General features: G+C 39.4%; 1 protein-coding gene across 5 annotated transcripts in view; it reads left to right on the forward strand.

Annotated features, from left to right (window-relative positions):
* LOC148030449 (uncharacterized) overlaps nt 1-23,250 on the forward strand; it is a 35,894-nt gene extending 12,644 nt beyond the window's left edge. Inside the window, exon 5 of one of the 5 annotated variants that reach the window (XM_087686761.1) lies at nt 22,668-22,863. In XM_087686761.1, the coding sequence (XP_087542887.1) occupies nt 22,668-22,832 (165 nt within the window). In that variant the 3' untranslated portion in view covers nt 22,833-22,863. Of the gene's footprint in view, nt 1-1,467; nt 1,528-19,286; nt 19,332-22,591; nt 22,864-22,896 lie in introns of those variants that run through there. The other 4 variants (XM_087686763.1, XM_087686765.1, XM_087686766.1 and 1 more) reach the window with 4 other exon arrangements.
* Nucleotides 23,251-23,583: the final 333 nt, after the last annotated feature.

Here is a 23,583-nt window from a genome sequence, read left to right on the forward strand (position 1 = left end):
TACAAGTACTTAACAGCTGCCACTGTTGAGCATACCTCAACATTTATATGTGCATTGTATTTTTTACTCAAGTACGGATTGTATGGAACAATCCATCGATTATCAATAGTATTATCATTTATTAGGATGGTCTTTCCATCATCTCGTCTTCTATAAACATGATAGCCAGAGCTATCAATAGTTGTTACATTCACAAACCTCCGAGGGAATTTTTTAGTGCATCGACCATTGCGTATGCAAGGGCTCTTGGGATTCATTACACTGCAAGGACCATGAACATTGCATTTTGAGATAGTTTCAAACAAAACTGAAAACTTTTCTCTATCAGAAAACTTAGCACAAACAAATCTATCATAATGGCATGCTTCAGAGGGTTTAAAAGGGTGCTCCAAAATTAGCAAAGTATGAGAATGTGGTAGCCCATGCTTTTGAAACTCAATCACACTAACATAGCCTGCAACATTTTCAAATAGATTCCTTTTCAACAATGTATGCATCATATCAGCATGTTTTTTATGGAATACCCGAGCAGTCAAATTCGGACGATCATAAACAGTCTGTCCAAGCAACAAAGCATTAGTTATCTCTAACCACTTTGGATTACATGTCATCGTTATAAATTGATCAGGTTTTCCCTTCGCACTATAGCCATGGCATCCTGATACAATTGATACATGTGTCTTGGCCCACCAGTAAACGAAGACGACAAAACCACCCTTTTACCAATAGAGGCACCAATAATCCCCATCGGCCCATCATCCATCACTCCCACCATATCTACTAAGCCCTTATAAACTTCCGAGCGTAAAACTGATTGATTTTGACGACACCAAGCTAACCTACATTGCTCTATACTACAATAAGCATCAACAATAAATTGTTGCAACAATCGGACACCCCGCAACATGCACACCTCAGTGTTCTCATGCACTTGTAGTTGAAATGCATAAAATTGCATCTGAGTAACACAGTCTTTATTAGACAATCCATGTATATTAATTGGGACATTGACACCACTATAAGGTACCTTTACATGCCAACCATCATCACCCATAGGAAAAAGGACGTATAGCATTGGCATATATGCCCTATGCAAGTTTGAAATAGCAATACATCGTCCATCCCGACTATAAACATGTATGTCTCGACGATCAAGAGTATTCTCATCGCCTTGTCCTGGCATGATAGCCGCAACCTCAGTTGCCACTGGAGCTGAGTATTGTCTATTAGCATGTTGAACCCCAAAAATAGTCATTCTCAAATCATGCAAGGGATTGTTTTGTAATTGCATACCCATGGATCTAAAAGCTTGTGCATATGCATTGTGTTGATGCATCATAGACTAAAGCTCCCCAAGCAAGTTTGGCAATAAATTAGGCATACCGTCCAACTGATTAGATAACTCATGCTCATTATCATAAACATAAAGTTGTGCAAATCTTGGTCTTTCCTGTCGTTGCACATTAGGAATCAAAGAGCTTATACGATGATAAATGGAGCCATGCACTCTAAAGGTATAAGAATTTCCCACAACAGACAAAAGCTCATCAACATTGGCACCAAGCGATACAAATGCAAGAGCACTATTATATGCTCGTATATTATTTTTAAATACTCTGCTTTGAGGATGTATAACTCATGCTCATTATCATAAACATAAAGTTGTGCAAATCTTGGCCTTTCCTGTCGTTGCACATTAGGAATCAAAGAGCTTATACGATGATAAATGGAGCCATGCACTCTAAAGGTATAAGAATTTCCCACAACAGACAAAAGCTCATCAACATTGGCACCAAGCGATACAAATGCAAGAGCACTATTATATGCTCGTATATTATTTTTAAATACTCTGCTTTGAGGATGTATACCATGCAACAAATCATGCAATAGTTGTGGTGGATATTGCAATTGTGGCAACATTACTTTTCCATTTCGACAACAATGTTTACCAAACAAAACTGACTCCTGCACTTGAGCCTCACATCTCCACAATTTAGCCGAACATCGCTTACACATCTCAGAAAGACTCCCCATGGAATGCACAATTGGGTCTTGAAATAGCAATATTATAGTTGCAGGAGGAATATCCATTGCAAGCAAAGCATGTAAAATGGGGCAAAAACCTCCATTTCAAGCACCAAAGGTTGGTGCATTATTGACACGTGACTCATTAATCACAGCATTTCCTAAGTTTTGGTGATTTTCAGTATCACAATTATAATCATTAGCAAATTGCTGCTCAATCAAGCTGTGAAGTCCCTCACGAATCAGGCTATCATGATTTAGAGCCCCTTCTTGCAAAACGTTTCGGCACTCAACTATAGTAGAACACATCTCTTTATACCCCCTCCGGTCATGTCTTGCCATTTGAGCCCTAAGCCTAGCAATCTGTCGTCCTCTATATCGTGTAGAGTTGAGTCTATGCCTATGAATACGCAACACATAATCCCTGCTAGTTCTCTGATTATTTAATCCCATATTGTTTGGATTCTCACAAAGCTTGCATATCAAGAGAAAACATGCATTCTTGCAAGGAGAGACTTGATTGGGATTAGTATTTTCAAAAAGACTTAAAAGTAGAATCAATCTAGAATCACATAATCCAAAATACTATGACAATTTAAATCAACACAATTCTCTTACGTGCAAGGAACAATAGTAGTCAAAATTAGAATCATCATATATTTTTATATATTCCATACAATTAGATATATCTAATCCAAAGACAAAAAAAAAAGCTATATCCAACCGGCACGCGATTCCCTAACCTATAACTCAAACCCAAACATCACTCTTTGACATGAATGCGCAATAAACTATAAAACGTTAGGATTCTTAAATCAATGAACTATTCTCTATAGATTGCAAGTCATAATAAGTATTTCTATAGATCAAACCTCACGAAAGAGGCAATATACTTAAAAATAAAAATGTATTTAATATTTACAAACTCTTGAAAAGAGAAAGAATACACAATCTTATTTCAATCTATAGCAAGTTCCTAGACATTGAAACGTATTTTACAGAAAATATTACTCTTTGATAGGTACTACATTGCAAAAATATTGCTCTTTGATACGTACTACATTGCAAAAATCAATGAAGTTTTCTCTCTAGATTGTAAAACATAATAATTATATCAATAAACTATAGATCAATGTTTACAAGCTCTTTAAAAGAGAGAAGAATGCATCACCCCCAATAAATTGAACCAAACACGAGAGAGAGAGAGAGAGAGAGAGAGAGAGAGAGAGAGAGAGAGAGAGAGAGAGAGAGAGAGAGAGAGAGGGAGGGAGGGAGGGAGGGAGGGAGGGAGGGAGAGAATATTACAATGAGACCATAGAATTAGAAAATATTACTCACATGCATCACACCATAAAAATGAATATCAAGCGTCAAGAAAGAGACATTACATCACACTGTAGATACCCAATACAATTTACTCAATCCAGTCTCGTTACAAAAAAAGATAGCACACATTATCACAAAAAAAGCAGTGGCCCAAGCATTTCAATATCTTCATCAGCGAGACAACAATAGATCATAACCTTCATCCAAATGTTGAAGAGCGAGACAGAGAGAGAGAGTGAGTGAGAGCGATGAATATTACAATTAGAGAATATTACTCTCGCGTGTGCTACACTACAAAAATAAAAAAAGTTGTATCCACATTGCAAGACATGATAATTCTTTATGCAGATCAAACCTCAAGAAAGAGGTATCACATCGTTACATTAAAACCAATATAAGCTTCACAAAAAGGAAGCACACATCATCACAAAAAAAACATTGGTCCAAGCACTTCCAAGTAAGATATAAGCGAGACGATAATAGATCATAAGCCTCAGCCAAGCAAATCCTCCTCAATTGGGACCGTTCATTTGACGACTCAATTGTTGTAGCAAGGCATTGAACCTATTAACATTCATTTGGAACTGCAAAAATGGTAGTCGACAACCCCTTTGGAAAATCATAGGTTCGCTGTCATCTCCAAGCCCCCAAAACGATGCCCACATATCATTCAACAACAAATTCATCAACCTACTTGTTTCAGAGACAACTTGCTGAAAGTTCCCTCACTTCACCACCCAAACCACTCGAGACTTGTTGTAGAATACTCTGGGTGTGCTTTATCTCGCACACAACACCATACAAACCCTTAGCTTGTTCATTCAACTCTGTAGAGTAAATAGCAAGTGCATGATCGACACATGTGGATAAACTCGTCTGCAATTCCATCAACTCATTCATCTTGGTCTCAAGGCGTTTAAACTCCAAAGAACTTGAAGCAGCCTTTGTGTTTCTTCGGATCGTTGATGTCCTTGTGGATTTACTAATATGCCCTCCTTGTTGCCTCGTCACTTCTTTCATCTTTCGCACATTAACTTTATTCACTCTATTAAACTCCACATTTTGGCTGCAACAAAATACACAAATGACTATCTTTCCAAAAAGAACAAAATACCTTGGTGAAAATACAATTATTAGAATAACTATCTCCCATACCCATGCGAACGGCTCCAAGCAGGCAAGCGTCGAAGAGATGATGTTGTCGCTGTTTTCTTTGATTCAACCAAATCAATTGCATTCAATGGAGTCGAATGCACTATATTTGGAACATCGTCCATAGCTTCGCTTTGTTCCATGATGACTACACTAAAATTTCTATAGAGTATAAGAGTCCCAATAGAGAAATCTCAAAGCTGTTGAAGACAAACACATTTCCAACTGAAAACCCTAAATCGAAAGTGTCTTGGACTCAAAAACAAAAGAACAGTCGTGCACGAACACGTGTAAATAATCATGCATGAGCACACACATACACAGTGCTCACCAAAATCCAATTAATGATTCCCCTCTTCAATGGATGTCCATTCATCCACATGTGCACATGACACTCACCAAATATATAGCCATGCCTTACCTCCTCTCCTTTGACCCTCTCTCTCTCTCTCTCTCTCTCTCTCTCTCTCTCTCTCTCTCTCTCTCTCTCTTTGTGTGCAAGCCCTACTAATGGATGTTCATTCGTCTAGATCCATACATAGGTCTTGGCAAAGGCTCGAATGTGTTAAAGATCCAAAGATGTTGGACGCTCAAAGATGAATGAATATCAAGGTGAAAATATGGAAATATAAACTATCAAAATGAGATCAAAAATAAAAAAATCTTAATAATTTGGAAGAGATAGACAATGTTTATCGAAATGGAGATTTTCTCCACCCCGGTCCCTCACCCTCACACACTCACTCCCTCACACTCTCACACTCCCTCTCTCAAACACAAGCACACACAAGCAAGAAGGAGAGAAGAAGAAGAAACCACTTTAGCCACACATCAAAGAATGAGCTTATATACAAGCCCTAAGTGCACCCATCCTCTTTTTACATGACCGGGCATCTTGCCAAGGTCCTCTTTTCCACTTCCCTTCTAGTTGCCTTATCCCTTCACCTACACCCGTTTAGATTTTACAATTTGCACATAAGGGAACCTAGCGTTCTTTTACAAAATTTTAGTGGGGCCTTTGCCTTTTAAGATGCGCATTTGCCTTCGACTTAACCTTTTGTGCTTTTGGCCTTTCCTCTCTTATTCGTTGTTGGGATGTCTTTTTTCGTATTATTCCATATTTTTGAAATTTTTTTTTCATCTCGCATCGGGGTTAACATTAACCCCCTCCTAGTCGAGTGCCAGTCCCATGGCACTTGCGGGTCTTTGTTGATGAGGGCTCGGTGATTTGAAGGGTGGTCATGAGGGCCTTGTGGGGATTGGTCATGGAAGAGAAGCTTATGAAATGATTGCGGTGGTGGAGGTTGAGGGTATGTTGAGTGGATGGCGGGGCTTCCGATGGCATTCGTAGTTACCTACAAAGAGAAGAAAAGTGCACTGCCTAGGGGGTGTATCTACCTTACCATGTGGTGCATTGTGCTCGTGCTAGTGGAACTATGAGCTGGGTTACATGGGTGTTGTCTCACACTTGAGAACCCAGTTCGTGTTGAAGGGAGTGCAATGGGTGTAGCTTAGGGAGATAGGTCTAGCCATAGGCGAGGGTGACCTCCCTAGGTATGTCTTGCCCTTGATGTGCTCTAAGCGTGAAGTGGGGAATCAAAACGGGTTAGGGGGCTAGGGATGAAGCCGTGATCGACTGAAGCCACCGGGCGCACCTAACTTGAGGACCCCTAGGTGGAGTGACTATGACACTCATGAGTTTCTTGCTTTTTCTTGTGATTTTCTTCTCTTTTCTCTTATTATTTTCTTTCATTTTTCTCTTTTCTCTTTCTTTTATTGTTCTTTTTTAAAATTATAATGAGAAATTAATCTTCACCATCATGGTCATGAGAGGGAGAAGTGGGGGGTTTAACGAACTTACTAAGGAAGGTTTTCCCCTGCATATATCGTTTTAGGCCCATTCGAATATTGAGAGGAGTTCTGGACAAAAATAGGTGATTGCAGCTAGTAAAGTGGCTATCGTTCATGTCCTCTAAGAGGGCCACACAAAAGATGGTAAGAGGACAGTGTGCATCATTAGCCTAGCCATTGCACAACTATCTATGCCGTCATTGAGATTAAAAAATAGTAGTGGGAGGCGGTATCCTTGCGGAGTAGGATCTTGTTTTAATAATACTCTATGGAGCCTAAGATAATTACAACTTGTGAGAAAAGCGAGGTATGGGCAAGAATTGAACTCATTAAGGAAATTATCAATTGAGGCACATAAGTCATGCTTGGAAAAGGTGAGCGCTTCCTTGGGTTTAGTGGCATTGACATTATAGATTTTTAGAAAGTCGTATTGGTTGTGGATGTCTGGATTGAAGTCCACTCCTACCCTTCTAGGATATGGCATGTAAGTGGGATTATTTTTCTCGAAGTGTAGGGTGTTGCAAAACAACATCTAGGTGTCCACGTTGCTGTCCCAGATTCTCCTTTTCCACCTTGGCTGGCACTCGTAGCCTTTTCCTATTTTGGGCACTTCCATGATCTTGTTCTTTGAGTAGTCGAAAGCCTTTGTTCCCCATAAAGTAGGACTCTTCTTTTTTTCAGCAACCCACTTGTCTCCCAATCTTCTTCCTACATTAATCACCTCTTCCACCACCTTGGTTGATAGCACTTTGCTCAATGTAGTAGGGAATTAGAAATTAAAGTCAAAGGGTTCACGGATGTTCTCTTTCTGCTCTCATACTATGAGCTCTGCATTCCAATCTACTAGGAAATAGTCTTCTCTTAGAGGGATGGGTGCTTCTAGGGCTACTACTGGTTGAGCTCTCAGCCTCCTCAGTGCTTGGTCTAGCATCTTCATTCTCTTCTTCTTGATTTGTGCATTTCTTTCAGCAGTGGTGTCTACCTCTTGTTGTACTTCTAGTTGTGGAGAGGGAGGCTATGGGACTAGCTCCTTGTCTTGCTACCCCATTTCAAAGCTTGGTCATGCTTCTTCGGTCGACATTTGCACCTCCTCTCCCATGTGTTCTTGTGGCTCTCCTTCCTTGAATCCTAGAGAGTCCATTTCTTGGACCATCAAGCCTACCCTTAGCAAGGAGCTTCTTTGATCCTGTAGGCTTAGGTTGGCTTCTACTGCTTGTGGTTAGATGTTTAGTCCATGTCTTGGAGCCATGCAGATGATCTCCAACTTTTTCTTTAGTGACTCAACGGCCTCCTCCTCTTCTGATTGCGTGACATCCAAGATAGTACTGAGGATGGCACGTTGTTGGGCTTCCAAGCTTGTTAGCGTGGCTTCTGCCTTGCTTTCTGCTAACACCTTGTCACCTTCTACAAGGGCTAGACGGCTCGCTAGGTCTTTCACCCTTCTTTCACTCCTACCCACCCATTCATCTACTCTCCTTTTCATCTCGTCCAAGCTTTTACTATGCCTTTGAGCTAAGGTCATCATTCTCTGCTCTTGCTCTCCTGGATTTCTCTTTCTAGTCTCTCCTACTTTTCTAGTTCTAAAACTACCCTCATCTATAATTTTTTTTACTTTTTCCTCATATCCTTGGGCCCTCTCTTCTTCTCCTGCTGTGAATTCCTCCATGCCACTTTGGATTCTTTTCATTTGTCCTTGCAATTCTTTGTGTTGCATGATCAAGAGGTATACTCCCTTTGAAATCCCACAAGCTCATGATATTTGTCTTCAAGCCTTTTTCTCCAACTTTCCACTCGCTCTTCCTTAGCCTTGAGCTCCGCCTTTAGCTCACTTGTTTCTCTTTAATAATCGGCCACTTGGTAGGTTTTCTCGAGCTAGAAGGCCGCTAGTATCTCTTTCTCAGCTTCTAACTCAGCAACAACCATCCTCTTTTCCTCCTTCGCCCTCTGTAGCTATGAAAGGAGTTCTTTGATATAATCATCATAATTAGTGGATGATGGTTGTGCTTAGGGATAGTCGTTGTGGATGCTTCTATCTTCTATCTCTTGGGATCTTGTCTTGACTCGGAATCTGCAGTTGCCAATCTCTTTGTTCCCGTCACTAAGGTTTCTCCACTTGCATCTTGAGCTATCTCTTATTGACCAAGAACTGCACCCAGGCCATAAGATTACTGGCATCTACTTTGGTTGAAGTGCCTTGGGTGGGTGTAGAGACTGGGGTGGTAGGCACTAGGATAGAGGAAATAGGATCAATCAAGTCCTTGCCCTTGCCTTCTGTTATTGAGGGTGGCGTGATTTTTGGCACTTCGGCACTTGTTCCCATGCCTTCTTCTCTGTGTGGGCTCATGGCAACTAGCTCCTCCTGCTTGAAGTGTTGCTCTATTGACATGCGTGTGGCTCGAGCTATGTCCTCTTCTTCCTTCCTCCTTAGCTCTTATGTTTCTTCTTCTACTCTCCTCTTCCTCTCCTCCTTAGCTTTGTTGGACTCCTCTTCTATCTTCTCCAACTCAGTTTTTTCTTTTCTTTTCCTTTCTTCCTCAACCTTCTTGGAATCTCTTTGTGCCTTCTACAAGTCGACTTTCTCTTTCTTCCTTCTCTTGGGGGGTTTTCTTCTTAGACTTTTTGGCCCCTCTATGGCTAGACTGTTCTCCTTATTCATCACTCATAGTTCTCACTGGATTGTTCATGCTCATGGTGGGGAAGTGACATCTCTCGTGTCCCGTCAACTTCTTCTTTGCCTTGTGTTTCCCCCAATGCCTCCCCCCTCATGATGGCAATCAAGACCCCACCAAATCCTATGGTCGAGGCCTTAGATAACGACTTCTTTCTTGCCTTGGAGGCTAGGGACTCCCCACTTGTGGGTCTTCCACTTGTAGCCAGTGCCTTTGTTGATGTCTCAATTGTCTTTCACACTAAGCCGTTCAAGTTCACCTCATCTAAAGATTTGGCTGCAATGCTTCCTAACATCGGCACATTGAACCTACTCATTAGTGCATTGTACCTTTGATTGGAAAACAAGGCATGCACCATCTTGGCTTGTATCTGGACTTTTGGGTCACGGATATCAGTTAAGCTGATGCCATCATTAGTATGGACTAGAACTTTGCCCATTCTCAACATGTTATACACATCCCTTTTCGGCCATCTTTCAACTTTGTTAGCCAGGCCCAATGCTCTCTCCACCATCTCTGGGGTCAGCTCAACTTCCACCTTTTGGCAGGTCGCCTCTCCTTGCCATACAGTCACGATGCCACAGTTCATGTTGAAGGTACGGAGGAACTTTGTGCACTTACTATAGTCCACAGCCTGGCCAACTTTCTCCACATACTTTTGCGAATTGCATTGATTCACAATCTGCTTTATGGCCTGCTCTTCCATGGCTACATCTTCCAAATTCAGGACGTGCTTGAACTTGAATTGGTTGAAGGCCCTCGTTTCCACTAAGAGGCCATACTTTGCTTGCTCTTCCTCTGAGAATGGCAACTTGTTGGTTTTCTCCTATCCTGCCATTGTAGGTGCATGTCATGAAGCCATAGCTCACCATTAGTGTTCTTTAGATAATTTATTGGGGAAATACACGTGGAAAATGGTTGTGCTTATGGAAAACTGAAATGCTTAAGCACAGAAAGAGATTTTTCCTTCAAACAATCCATGCATTCCTCAAAAAATTTATGACATTTTCCTCAATCATAAGTTAATTTTAATCCATTCTTTTCTGCTTTTGGACATTGGTTGAGGTTTAGGGTCTGTTTTTATGTTCCACACACCCCCTCCCCTCGAGAAATAAGAAGAATCCTTCCTATTATTAGAGGCTAAAGGGTTAAGGCCATTCAACACATACTCATGGTGTTTCACTTTCGCATGAGCCAAGCATAGAAGTTTGGGTTATACTCCATGGTAGAATAATGGTCCATGTCAACACGTCGGATGCCTACGCAGGTGATGTAAGTGAGGATATCCATTAGGAAGTCATCGGAGTCTATTCGGTTGGCAATGTGTAACTCCTCCTCAGTCAAAATGCGATCTAAATAGGGGTGGGTCATGATGTGCTCTTCTAGGGGTCAATTGCAAATGGTGGTCAATACCCTATAGGAGGTCAGAGCTACATAAGTTGGGTTGTACTTTGAGGTTTTGATTGCACGTCTCTACTCAGTGTTGGTTATGATTTGGCAGCCCTCTAGCTCCCATTAAAGTCGGAGAGCATACAATTTTTGCAAGAAAGAGGAGTTGTTGTCAGCAAGTTGTTTCAACTCTTCAATTTCCTTGTCTCTAGTGGCATGGATGGTGCTCTTGTGATATGATGTGATGAGTTGTCGTTTGTGCGCTTCTCATGGGAAATCTCGGTGGCAATCAGCTCTTCAACTGCCTAGGGGGCCTTAACAAACACAAATTTTGATTCTTCCCAAGAGCAAGGCAACATACATACCTCCATTGCTAAAGACTCTTTTAAAAGGCATAGGTCTAATCAGTTAGAGCTTTTAGCAAGTGTAATAAATATAGCGTCCAAACATCGTAGGCAAGTAACAAAGTCATCTCCCGTATTTTCAGCTAAGTCTGAGGCCAAGGTAAGAATTGATTGTTGCTCATAAGAGGACTTTAGGCCTATGGTAGGTTGAGGTTGACTGGGCTAGATGGGTTTATAGTTGAGGTTTGTGGTTTTGGCTACTCTTGAGGGAGTGGTTCAGTCACTTGCATACTAGGCGCGGCTTGTGATGTAGATGTTGTGCTGCTAGATGCTCATGAGACCTTATGGGCACTAGCATTGCTAGGTTGAGGCAGTTTGGAGACATCAAGATTTAGTTTTGATCGATGGACTTGTTGAAGCTCTGTAGGCTTAGTGGGTTTGGGCTCTATGGGCTCATAGCTTGAGTCGTTCAAGATTTCGGTTTCTAATCTCTCATGTAGGCTTGTGTGGACAAGCTTGAGGGTTATGCTTGAGTAGTGCACTTGGCAGTCTTGGCTTTGAGGACCCATATCCATGTATTGCCCTCATAATAGCCTTGCGCTTGCAATAAGGTCATCCTATTCTAAATATTTGAGATATTTACAATGAGGATCATTATGGGATCTTTTTGTCCACATGTTGCATATCCTTATATATTTACAACAAATATTTTATCCTACAATACTTTATGCTAACACCACACACACACACATGTACATATGCATGTGCACACAAATGCATATGCATGCACACACACATATATCTCAATGTGTGCACGTGTTTCATAATATGTGTTCAATGGAGTAGACAACAAGAGCTATGATGTTTGCACAAGGCAATGCGGGACCCATCACGGCCTGACAATTCGTCGATGCCTATAGTTTCTTCTCTGCCTCCTAGGTTTCGAGTATGAATTCCTAGCCTTGCGAGGTCGTGTTTGGTTGCTTCTTGGTGGCAGTCCTTGATGTTTAGGTACCCATTTGAACTTGGGTTCATGGGCTTTGGCTCTCGTCTTAGCGGTTTGCTGGTGGTGAGGCTTGGTGGATTGTGATAAGTCACGAACCCCCCTCCTTAGACTTGGTTTTGGATTTCTCTATCGGTGGCTTTGTGGGCTTTGATGGAGTGGCACTACCCTTGCGGAAAGCTGTCACTATGGAGACATTGCCGATGGTAAGGTGAATGCGTTGTGACACGTAGTTGACATTGCAATGGGCCTATTTTTTAAAGGTGCCTCCTAACAATGATTTCTTACACTGGATCTTTTGTATTCGACAACACATAAAAGATCATGGGTATGCTCTTAGACTCGATAGAGACCACAACTTTGCACTTTCCCAAAAGTGTGTGTGTATGATTGGCCCCCAAAAGGGCTGAGCTTAATACTCGTGGGCTGTAGTTGTGGTTGGCCAATTTGGGTCCAATGATCATGAGTTAAGATATTAAAATTAGTTTCCTCATTGATTAATGCATCAAAAGTATGTGTTCACTGGGTAGTGACTGTTATGCAGAGGTAAACAGGTTCCACTACTTTTTCATCCTTGTCTTCAATTTCTGTAATTATGGCAACTCAGTCTTTCACAGGGGACTCTAGTGTGGGAGGTTTGTATAGTGGATGTGTGGGAGGGTAGTACTTCTTTATGTAGCTACCATTGAAGAAGCATATGCCCTCTCCATCTAGGGTCTCGAGCTCCACACTGCCGGTTTGGCTGATGGTGCGAACTCGAAAAGGCCTTAATCCCCTGAACTTCATCTTATGCTTATGGCCTTTCACTGAGTATAACAACACAAGGTCATCTTGATCAAAGTCTTGCTGCTTAACATGCTTGTCAAACCAGCTCTTACATCATGCTTTTTCACAAATTAGTGCATGGGTAGCTAGAAGTCGAGTCTATAATAGGCGTTCTAGCTGAACTATATGTTCTATCCATGCCTCCTTCCCATCCCATCTCTCTTGAATGGCTACTCTCAGGCTAGGGACAAAGAATTCCACTAGTAAAATGACCTTAGTTTTGTAGATCAACCTAAAGGGAGTCTGTCCTACGGCCATTTTATAGGCTGTTCGATAGGCCCATAAGGCCGCCATCAGCTTGTCCCAGTTGTTGCGCAGAACAAAGACTATTTTAGTTAGGATGTTCGTTAAGATCTTATTTGTAGATTCTTCCTAGCCGTTGGCTTGAGGGTAGTAAGGCGATGATTTCCAATGGATGATCAGAAAGGTAGACATGAGGTGAGCAATCACTTCATTGATGAAATGTGTGCATTGGTCATTAACTAGTTCTATGGGGCAGCCGAATCATGAGGTCACCTCCTTTGAAAGGAACTTAGCTGTGGTTCTAGCATCGTTCTTTCCAGTGGCTCGTGCTTCTGTCCACTTTATGAGGTAGTTTGTGGCAATTGTGATGTACTTGGCTTGTGAGTATTGTGTTGTGAGACTAATGAGCCCGATGAAGTCAATTCTCCATTTTTTGAAAGGCTGTCTTGTAATGATTGGGGTTAGCTCCATCTCGTCCTTGCAAATAGGTATCTTGGTCCATTGGCACTCATCACAATGCTTTACAAATCGTATCGCGTCTCGAAAAAGTGTAGGCGACCATAGTTGAGACTGCAGCACCTTGCAGGCTGTCATGCCTCCACTGAAGCGTCCTCTAGCAATTCTATTGTGTCCTTTTGTAAGTATGTCATTCATTTCATGCTCGCACACACACCTACGTAGCAAGCTGTCCTGCCCTAGCCTATAGAGCTGACCTGCTATCCACTGATAGGGTTGTCTTTTTATGATAAGGCACCTAAGTCAGGCCTTTTTTATGGATCTTTTGGATAATCCATATTCAAGCACTTGGACTATGCCATCTGCCCAATATGGTGTCAAGTCGGCTCTAAACAAATTATTCTCGCTAGACAGGTTAAAGAGATGCGTGTCTAGCAAATTGTCGGTGATACCTTGTCCAACAGCTTCTTTTGTGGGTATGTGAGACATGTGGTCAGCCATGTAATAATGTTTTCCCTTGTGCACAACCACAGAAAAGTTGAATTCTAAAAGTAAAAGTAACCATCGAGCAATGTGTCATGTAGTGCAAGGTTTATCAACAAGATAGAGCAAGGCTTGGTGGTCAACAAAGAAAGTAAAAGGCATAGCCAAAAGATAATGCCGAAATTTCTTTACAACAAACACCATGGCTAAACCTTCTCTCTTAGTCATCGAATAGTTCATTTTGGTATCTGTGAGTTGTCTACTAGCAAAACTCACTGGATAGTCTAAATTGTATTCACCACGTTGGTTCAACACAACTCCCACAGTACATTTCGAGGCTGAACATTGAAGGTTATGGTCCAATCTTGGGCTCATAGTATTGGCACGGTTGTCAGAGCCTTTTTGACGGCCCCCTAGAAAGCCCCCAGATATGTAGGCAAAATGGCCATGTGTATTAAGGTTTAAGGTGGATATTTATATATTATTCATCTTTGAATTATCAGCATAAAAGTCATATTATTCTCTTTCTTAGTAGTCCAACTAATAACCTTCTTTGCATACTTACAATTCAATAAAACATCACTTTTTAACTTTCATTTTGAACTACAATCTATAATATATAAATTCCATTATCTTCAAGAATTCTATAGAGAAAGGACTTACTTAAAAACTCCTAATACATACTTAATTTCTACTAATACCTTAATATTGTCACTAATATTTACTAATTACTGTTTCAGCCTTAAACTATATTTAACAAAGAAAGTGCATACAAATGAAGTTCATTCTTAATAAAATTTTATGAGTTGATTTTAAAAATGAATAGACTATAGTCTGTTTTCAAGCTTTCTTTTAAATTGCTCATTATCAAAAGTTATTAATTTTTCATTACTGTTATTTAGAAAAATAATAAAAATAATAATAATTACACCTGATCATAATACCTCAAACCCTATTAACTAGAAATTTTTAGTACTTAATATAGTTTTAGTACTAGTTTTCATCCATATTTACTAATTACTATCCAAAACACTCCAAAACTATTATTTTTATCATTAAAACTCAATAAATTTAATTTCAAAAGTTTGTTTAAGTTAAGATTTAGTAGATAAATCCATTATTATCTAATTTAACTCTATTTTTAGTTGTCATCCTTAATAATTCACTAGTACTCTTAATTATCACTAATTATAATAAAAAACTATCATTTTTTATATGAAAATACATATATCTTTTAGTGGATTCATCTCCAGCATATGAAACTTTCTTTTTAGGTTCCTTTCAATACATTCTAACTCTTTTTTGATTTACTTCTTATCAAAATTATACAAAACTTTTAATGTTTCCTAATTATGGCCTAAAAATATAGTTTTTACCCTAATTTCAGTCATTTCTCTACCATTTCAATTATTCTAATGCAAGAATTTTAATTCTTCTCTTCCATTTTACCTTCAAAGATCATAAAATAAATGCATACAACTATAAATCATACATTCTGTCTATTTCTTATTCACTTTTCAATGAAAACGTTCATACCTAATTAAGAGGATAATTAATAATATTCCACGGTATTTGATAGTGCTAGTGCTTACTTCTCTTTTCCCTTCACTTTCAAAAATCTTTAGAATCCTTAATCTTTCACTTTTCCCTCTAATACATACTAATTTCTCATTAATCTTGTTGAAAACTTCTCTCTCTACACTCAAGAATCATGATCAAGAATGGTATGAGGCTGAAGGAGATGTAAGAGAGGATCAAATGCAGCCAATCCATGCTGGAAAATGAGGCAACACCTGCAGCAAATCAGCAAAAAACCCCCAAAATGATTGCACCTATTTTTTTGTATTTTTTCTCTCCCTACAACACCCCTCTCTTCACTTGATAGCCACCCCCTTAACTTCTTGATTAGCCTCTTTTCAAAATGATAGTTTTCCCACCTAAATCGATTTCTCATCTCTAGACCTAATTTGTCCCTACCCATAACTTATTGACCCAAAGTCTATGTATGCATTTTAAATTATACCTGTATTTCTACCCATCTCCAAAATATCTACGCTTTTCACTAAAATTTTTATGCATTCGCATTCTATCACATATTATTTTTTCGCTCCCTAAATTCTTTATCTAAAAATACCTCGACTCTCAACTTCTCATTCCACCTGAATACAACCCAAATACGACTTTACAATATTTTTTTTAAATTAAATGTTATGAAAAATAATGCATAATACAGAGCCAAAGCCCTTCAGTTTTGCCAAAAAATAGTGTAAAAATGGCACACAATAAGCAGTTATCACTTTTTCAACTCTTCATATGCACGTTGGCATTCCTCGTTCCATTCGAATATTATCAGCAATTTGTAGAGTGGTCTAGCGATTAACGCATAGTTCAACATAAATCGTCGATAGTATCTTGTATGCCCTAGGAAACATTGAACTCCCTTGTAATTCGTTGGTGGTGGAAGGTCAACAATAACCCTAACTTTCGAGAAGTTAGTGGTAATGCCATACTTAGATACCACATGCCCTAGGATGCATTCATGCTTCACGTAGAACACCTAGAACTGGCACTTAAGAGGGCTCAATGAAAGACAATACAATCTACATCATTTAAAGATTGTGCGGAGTTTGTCTAGGTGTTCTTTTCAGCTTGAGTGAACACATAGGCCATCAACAAACACTTCTAACTCCCACCGAAGCATATTCTTGAAGATGGCAGATCTGAGCCATTGAAACATGGCTGGTGCATTTGTCAATCGAAAGGGCATGACTATGTAGGCAAATACGTCCCACTCGGTAGCAAATGTGGTCTTATGCATGTCATCAGGATGCACTTGCACCTGATTGTAACTTGAGACGCCATCCAAGAAATTGTAGACTTCTTTGCCAAAGCTACTCTTTCGAGCACATGCTTTACCAATGAGTTCTCTTTTTATACTCCTTCACAAGTCTTCTTTGCGCCTTGTATTGTTTTGAGTCCTTGCGGCGTATGTCATTTTGAGATTGTGTCGTTTGGAGGGTTAATAAACTTGCAACCATGTACGTTACAATAAACAATGCAACATTTCTCTTAATCCCAAAATTTTGAGATTGGATTTTCAAGTTTCTTATTTGCCCTAAATCCTTCTTATGAATCCTCTCCTCATGGTCCTCAAAGATCTTAGCTCAAGTTTGTTTGGATGAGCTCACAAGGATCCCCACACCTTCTTCAATCCCCCAATTTAATTGAAGTTCCTAATGTTTGGGGGAATTCAAGAAGCTAAGTCCCAGGTTTTGTGAGCCATATAAGGTGCTAAAGTGTCTAGGACCAAATGTCTACAAGCTGTAACTCCCAACAACTTGAAAGTACCTAATGTATTTCATGTCAGTCTATTGAAAGCATATGCCCCTTACCCAGATTGTGTACTAAACGACCAACAAATTGTAATACCCAATCACAAGGAATCCTCAAACTTCAACTAAAAAAGATACTTGACATGCGGGAGAAGACTCTCAAAAGCAAAACCCTTAGAGAATATCTCATCTAGTGGAAAGACTACCTTAAAGAGGATGCGACTTGGATTGACCATGAGTCACTATGTAACCAATATCCCCAATTTCATTCAAGATGAGGACATCTTGATTCCTCTAAGGGGGAGAGGATGTGATATCCTGACTTTAATTTCAATTTTCTTGATTCTCACAAAATGGACTTAAAGAACTCTAAAATCATTAAATAGAGAAGATCTCGAGCAAAAAGACCCAAGGATCGTGACCTGATATTTTTTCGAATTGACAACAAGGAATGTAGCCACCTGTCATGGAAGTTTCCGCATGAACAAGAGTTATGAGCCATATTAGTCATTACTGTCAGTGTCTATAGTATGGATGGTCCAGAAATACTAAATTTTTGGACAAAACTAGCATATTTTTGATATATTGATATTATTTATTGTAAATATACTAAAAAGCTATAGAAACTTCTAGAATAGAGTGTCACGTTTTTTTTAAATAAAAAACAAGTGGCTTTTTCAACTAGTCTTGGAGATTTAATGCAAAAAGAAGGATTGGTGAAATCATGCACATCACAATCACAGTTTACAGGTAGCAAACAACACTCCGAATAACGGGGAGAAGAAGAAGGAGGGATCTGGAAGAATTATAAGCAGGTGTCTTGTAGTTTTATCCCCCTTTCGGAGCTAGCGAAACCATCAAATTTGTAGTCTGAGCATCAGATTGCATCTTGGAATCTTCACATTTGCTGATTTTGCTAAGATCCCCTCCATAAAGAACTCTTTTTCTTAGCCACAACCCTTCTTCTCTAATGTAGCTATAAATAAGAGGCATGGAGAGCCATTGAGAGCAATCACCGGAGCAAGAGGGGAGAGGCCGTTCTTAGGAGTATAGAGCAACAGGGAGTGGAGCAAGAGAAGCGCGAGCACATAAATTGCTCGTCAAGAAAACAAGGAGGATACTCCGCGAGCTCTCGAATTCAATTCCTCCAGTCCTTCTATCATATTTCCCCTTGTGGAATCAAAACTCTTCTCGGTTTCTCGAAATTCTTGGTGATTACTTCCCCCCTCACCCCCCCCCCTTCGCGGGTCAATCAAAATTCCATCAATCTAATTACCCCCAAGCTTCTTCACCAAATTTCATTTTTTGTGATCTTGCAATTAAAGACCATGGCCCCGAAGAAGAAAGCTACGATCGCAGAGGCAAGAGATACTAATAACACTACGGACATAATTACTACAAACAGAATGACGAGTGCGGGGATTACGAGCGAAGCCGCGAATACCATCAACCAAGCATCCATCATGGACTTCAAGTACTAATTTTCTTAAATAAAAACATCTAGCAGGCCTTTATACAGCCTTTATCCCCTAAATAGGCAATAAAAGCTGCATATGTAAAATGAGATTTTATTTGATTCTTGCATATAATTTCTTTGAGAAATTCTTAACTGTGAATTCCAAGGGGTAACTTGTGTCTATACAAGATGAACCTAAGTGAGTACAAGGAAGGTATTGTGTCCTTAGAAGATTTAATATTTTTTATTTTTGCGTTAACCAAACGAAATCTCTGAATCATGAATGTTAATCCTTGATATATAAGAGACCTTGAGATGCAATTGCTAAATGATAATGTTTGTAATTAAATTAATCAAGATTTTCTTTTATTGTGGGCAAAGACCCACTAAACTCCAAGGGAGTTATCGTCTAGTATGAAATTCTTACTTAATTTAATCCAAACTAATCCCCAAGGAAGAGGGAGTCCAGGAAGACTATTGAAAGGTATTGACCACTTATGCTAATTTGTCTCAAAGTTATTTTGCCACTTATGCTTAATTGTCTCGAAGTTATTTGGCCACTTATGCTAATTTGCATTGATGCTATTATTTTTGGAAAAAAAAGAATTGTCTTGGAAATAAACTTGTTAAAATTTTTTTTATAATGCATTCGAAATAAGATGTTTGTGATTGTAAGCTAGGTACTAATCTTTCCTAAAATCATCATGCTAAAAGATGGATGACTGAGTACAGATCACCGCGATTGAAGCAGTATTCTGGTGAACACAGAACGCCGACTAAGGCAGTGTTTTTGATAGCGCTAGACCTCCCCAAGGCTAGTGTGAATAAAACCTACTCCAAGGGGTTTTTCCTTTTTTGTTTCATATTAGTGAGTTTAGACCAATCATGACGTGAAAGGTCTTGTTGTAGGGAACTCTAGTCAGCAGGAGGAGGTGAGGATAGCAAGGGGCTCTAGTCATAAACTCCTTAGGCTCTTATGAACTGTCAACTGCCCTTCATTTTCTACACTGTGTCTAAAAGTTCCAATACTAGTTGGGGAACAGAACTTGGAGGGAATAATACTTTGAATAGAAAACATTGTAAATGTCATTTTTTCCTAAAATGAACTATTAAGAAGGAATTACTTTACTTTGTTTTTGTATCGTGAATAAAAGGCTTGTAGCAAATTTCTATTAGGAGATAATCCAAAGAAGCCGTTTTTATATGTCGAACCTAAAGTGGTAGGTAATTAGATAACTAAAACTACTCTTGAGGGAGAAGTGGGAGGATGGACCCTCGACAGTTTAGACCTATGGTTGTGTGGTCTCGGTAAGCCAAGAGATTTCCTAAGAAGGAATAAAAATCGCACTTGATGGACCATTAGAAATTAGAAAGATTGACTCATATCACTTTAGAATCTACTAATATTAATTATCTACTAGTCATAGATTTGACAAAAAAAACTCAAATCAATCCTCGTGGGAGTGGCTGGAACTTCCAGTGTGGGGTAGACTCGAGCGAGCCTAGTTAGCAAACTCCGAGGGTTTTATCAAAATCCCAGACAGTGCTTGCTAGGACATCTCTTGATAGGCTACTAAGAACGTACTGCCAAGGAATAGCTCGACCGGCACGCGACAGACCATGTTTTGGCTATTGCTACAGTTTCACATGTATCTCTTTGGCATCTCGCCTTGGACTATAAGTATTTTGAGTCTTGTGATCATTGTTTATATGGCATGAAGACCATAGTCTGCCTAAGAAGTCTAGCATGAAGCACATGGGTGAGCTGTCTCTTGTTCATTTGGATCCCCAGGTGGTGCGAAGTACTTTGTCACCTACATTGATGATTACTCACATAAGGTTTGGGGCTTACCCTATTAAGAAAAAATCGCATGTCTTATCTATATTTTAGTGTTGGCTTACTCTTCTTGAGAACAAGTCTGGGTATAGGCTGAAATGCCTAAGGTCAGATAATGGGGTGAGTATGTCTTAAAAGCTTTTGCGTAGTTTTACGATGAGCAAGATATTAAGTGTCAATGATCGCCTCCTACACCCCTCCCTAGAATAGTAGAGAGAGTCGGCAATATGCTTAGCAAGGTAAGCTTCCAACAACACTTTTGGGCTAAGGCAGTTATTAGCATGTCCCCTTGCACTACTATTGATTGCCACGTTGTAGAGGAGGTATGAACATCATATGCTCATTTGCCATCTTTGATTATGAGGCATTCTACCATGTTCCCAAGGACAATTGAAATAAGTTAGATCTTAAGTCCGTGAAATGCATCTTTCTTGGTTATAGGGATACATGTGAGATGGGCTATCACCTATGGGATCCATGAGCTCGCAAGGTTATTCACAGCCATGGTGTCGTTCTTCATGAGGAAAATATGCATAAGTAGCCTGAGCAGGTGGTTGAGTTACATAAGGTGAGGAGCCCTCCTCCTCATGTATAGTTAGCTAGATAGCATATAATAGCTAATGCTCCACTGGACTAGGCATCACATGTTGTGCATGATCAACTTGCTTTGAGACACTCTACTAGATATCAGCCTGAGTGCTTTATGCCCTCCATGGATTATGTTATGGTAACAGATGCAGGTGAGCCTCTCTCTTATGATGAGGGTGTGCATAGAGATGATAGTCACTCATGGGACATGGCTATGCAGTAAGAGTTTTTGACTCCTTACAAACAAGCCATACATGGGATTTAGCTCATTTGCCTAGTGGCAAGAAAGCATTGCCATCTAAATGGGTATATAAGTTAAAAAGTATCCATGGATACTCCAAGCCTGCTCATAAGGCCAGATTGGTAGCTAAGTATTTCAAGTAGGAATATGGTGTTGACTTTGATGAAGCCTTTTCTCATGTGGTCAAAATGATGACCCTACTCTTGATAATAGCATTGGTTGCTCAGCTAGATTTGGACATTTATTAGATGAATGTTAAGACAACTTTTCTATATTAGGACTCGGAGGTACCTGAAGGGCACAACAGTTATGTGTATATATTATGGTGGCCAGGATATAGGGATCATAGGATACACTAACTCTGATTATCCACCAGGACATGTATATAGTAGGAAATCCACCTCTAGCAATGTCTTCACTTTACTAGAGGTGCTATTTCTTGGATGTCCAAGGTGTAGAAATGCATGGTCCTCTCTACTACCAAGGCCGAGTATATTGCAACCACTGAGGCTTGCAAGGAGGCTCTTTGGTTAGGTAGAGACCTTGGTATGATTGATGTGGTCTCTACACTGCATTTGGATTCTATAAGTGCTATTCAGTTAGCCAAGAATCTATTCTTCCATGCAAAGATGAAACACATTGAGGTGTATTTCCACTTCATCAAAGAGGTCATTAGGAAGTTGATGGGCATTAGATGAGATTACGTTTTTCCTCATCTTATTGTACTTTAAGTATACTTATACTTTGTCACTTTTTTCTTGGTCTCTCCTCACTAGGGTCATATTCGCCTTTAAGTGGGAGGCTGTTGGGTGTAAAGGCATATTTTCCTAGCCACCCATGCATTAGTTACATTAACAATACCCACACACTTGTGCACTATAAGTGGCATGTGCCCATCAATGTCACTTCATTCTTTGTTCTTTTAGTGACATTTGAATACATTAGGACCAAAAACGCTTCAAAAAATACACTTTTGTTAATCACAGGATTAAGAAAAGGGCCAAAGAGAGTTTGCCACGTATGCAACAATATGATATTTTTGTCTCCTCTTTTTTGGAGATAGTAGAGTCCATTTCATGATTCTCTCTTTCTTTTTAGCCAAAATCTCCAAAGTTTGACATGTTTTAGTAGTCCTGAAGTCCTTATTTATAAAATTTGACAAAGGGCATAATAAAGATGATGTGAAGTTAATGATGACTTTTTTGAAAGTTGAGAACTTTCTAGCGCCCAATATATTTTCATTTGTCTTCTTAATATTCATTTTTAGTTCATTCACCTTTCTCCATGAGCTTCTTTCTCTGTGAATTTAATTTAAGTATGGTATCCAAAAGGCACCCTTCTCATTTAGTAAACCTCCTGTACTGTGTATAGCCAAGGAGATGTTGAAAATTGGGAGCCAAAAATCTTTAGCCTAAATGATTGGGTTACCATGTTGCCCTCTTACAAGGACTCTTACAAGGTGACAAGAAGAAAACGAGAGGATGTAAGGGACGTATCATTGCTTTCAAAATTATTCTTGAAGGGTGGTTTATCAAAGTACATGTTTACATGGCCAAGGATATGCACTTGCCTCCAAACGAGTGTTTCCCAGCAAACACATTGCAAGTCTTGAGTTAATAATGTATGTAATATTTTTTTCATTTAAGCAAGTACTAATAATGAATTTTTGATTGTAGACATATTTTTGTCAATAAGTACTGAATGGAAACCTATGGAAAGCTTAAGTGGAACCTTCCATGCGATTCATAAGGTGTTCGCAGACATTATCTATGTTGATCAGACTATGGAATCTTTTATTGAGGGAAGGGTTTTTATATATTATGCATGTTCTGTGGTTTTGTGGAGGGGAGTCGGAATCAACTAGTATGATTGCCCTATCCAAAATCAACTCAATACATCATTCTCTTATCCACCACATATATAAGTCAGGGTAATCTCAGCACTACGAGAAAAGATGTAACAAGTTGATAAACTAAAAAAGGGTTCCTAAAAACACAAACAATACGAAAGAGACTTACATTCACCCCATCTATCTTGAGTATCATTGAATCTATGTCCTGTAAATATTTGAAATTACTCTCCGACCACAAGTTTGTGTATAACTTTGCAATGGTACTTCTTATTAGAGAAAGTTATATGGTTTTTCAAGATCAGCAATATCCTCATATGTGGTGTCCAAGAAGGTAGTCATGAGAGTGCCAACACTGTAAATAAAAACATATAACTAAAATAGATAATCAAATAAAATAAACAATTAACCAAAAAGCAAGTAATATTCCATTCAATGCAAATTTTTGCTTGGCCATGGATACTACTTAGAGAGTTTATGAGGACAATTTTTTTGGTGAGTGTATTTGATGTAA

The sequence above is a fragment of the Lygodium microphyllum genome, chromosome 10 (genome assembly GCF_053477565.2).
Source record: "Lygodium microphyllum isolate KBCC chromosome 10, Lygodium_microphyllum_v1.1.10, whole genome shotgun sequence".
NCBI lineage: Eukaryota > Viridiplantae > Streptophyta > Polypodiopsida > Schizaeales > Lygodiaceae > Lygodium > Lygodium microphyllum.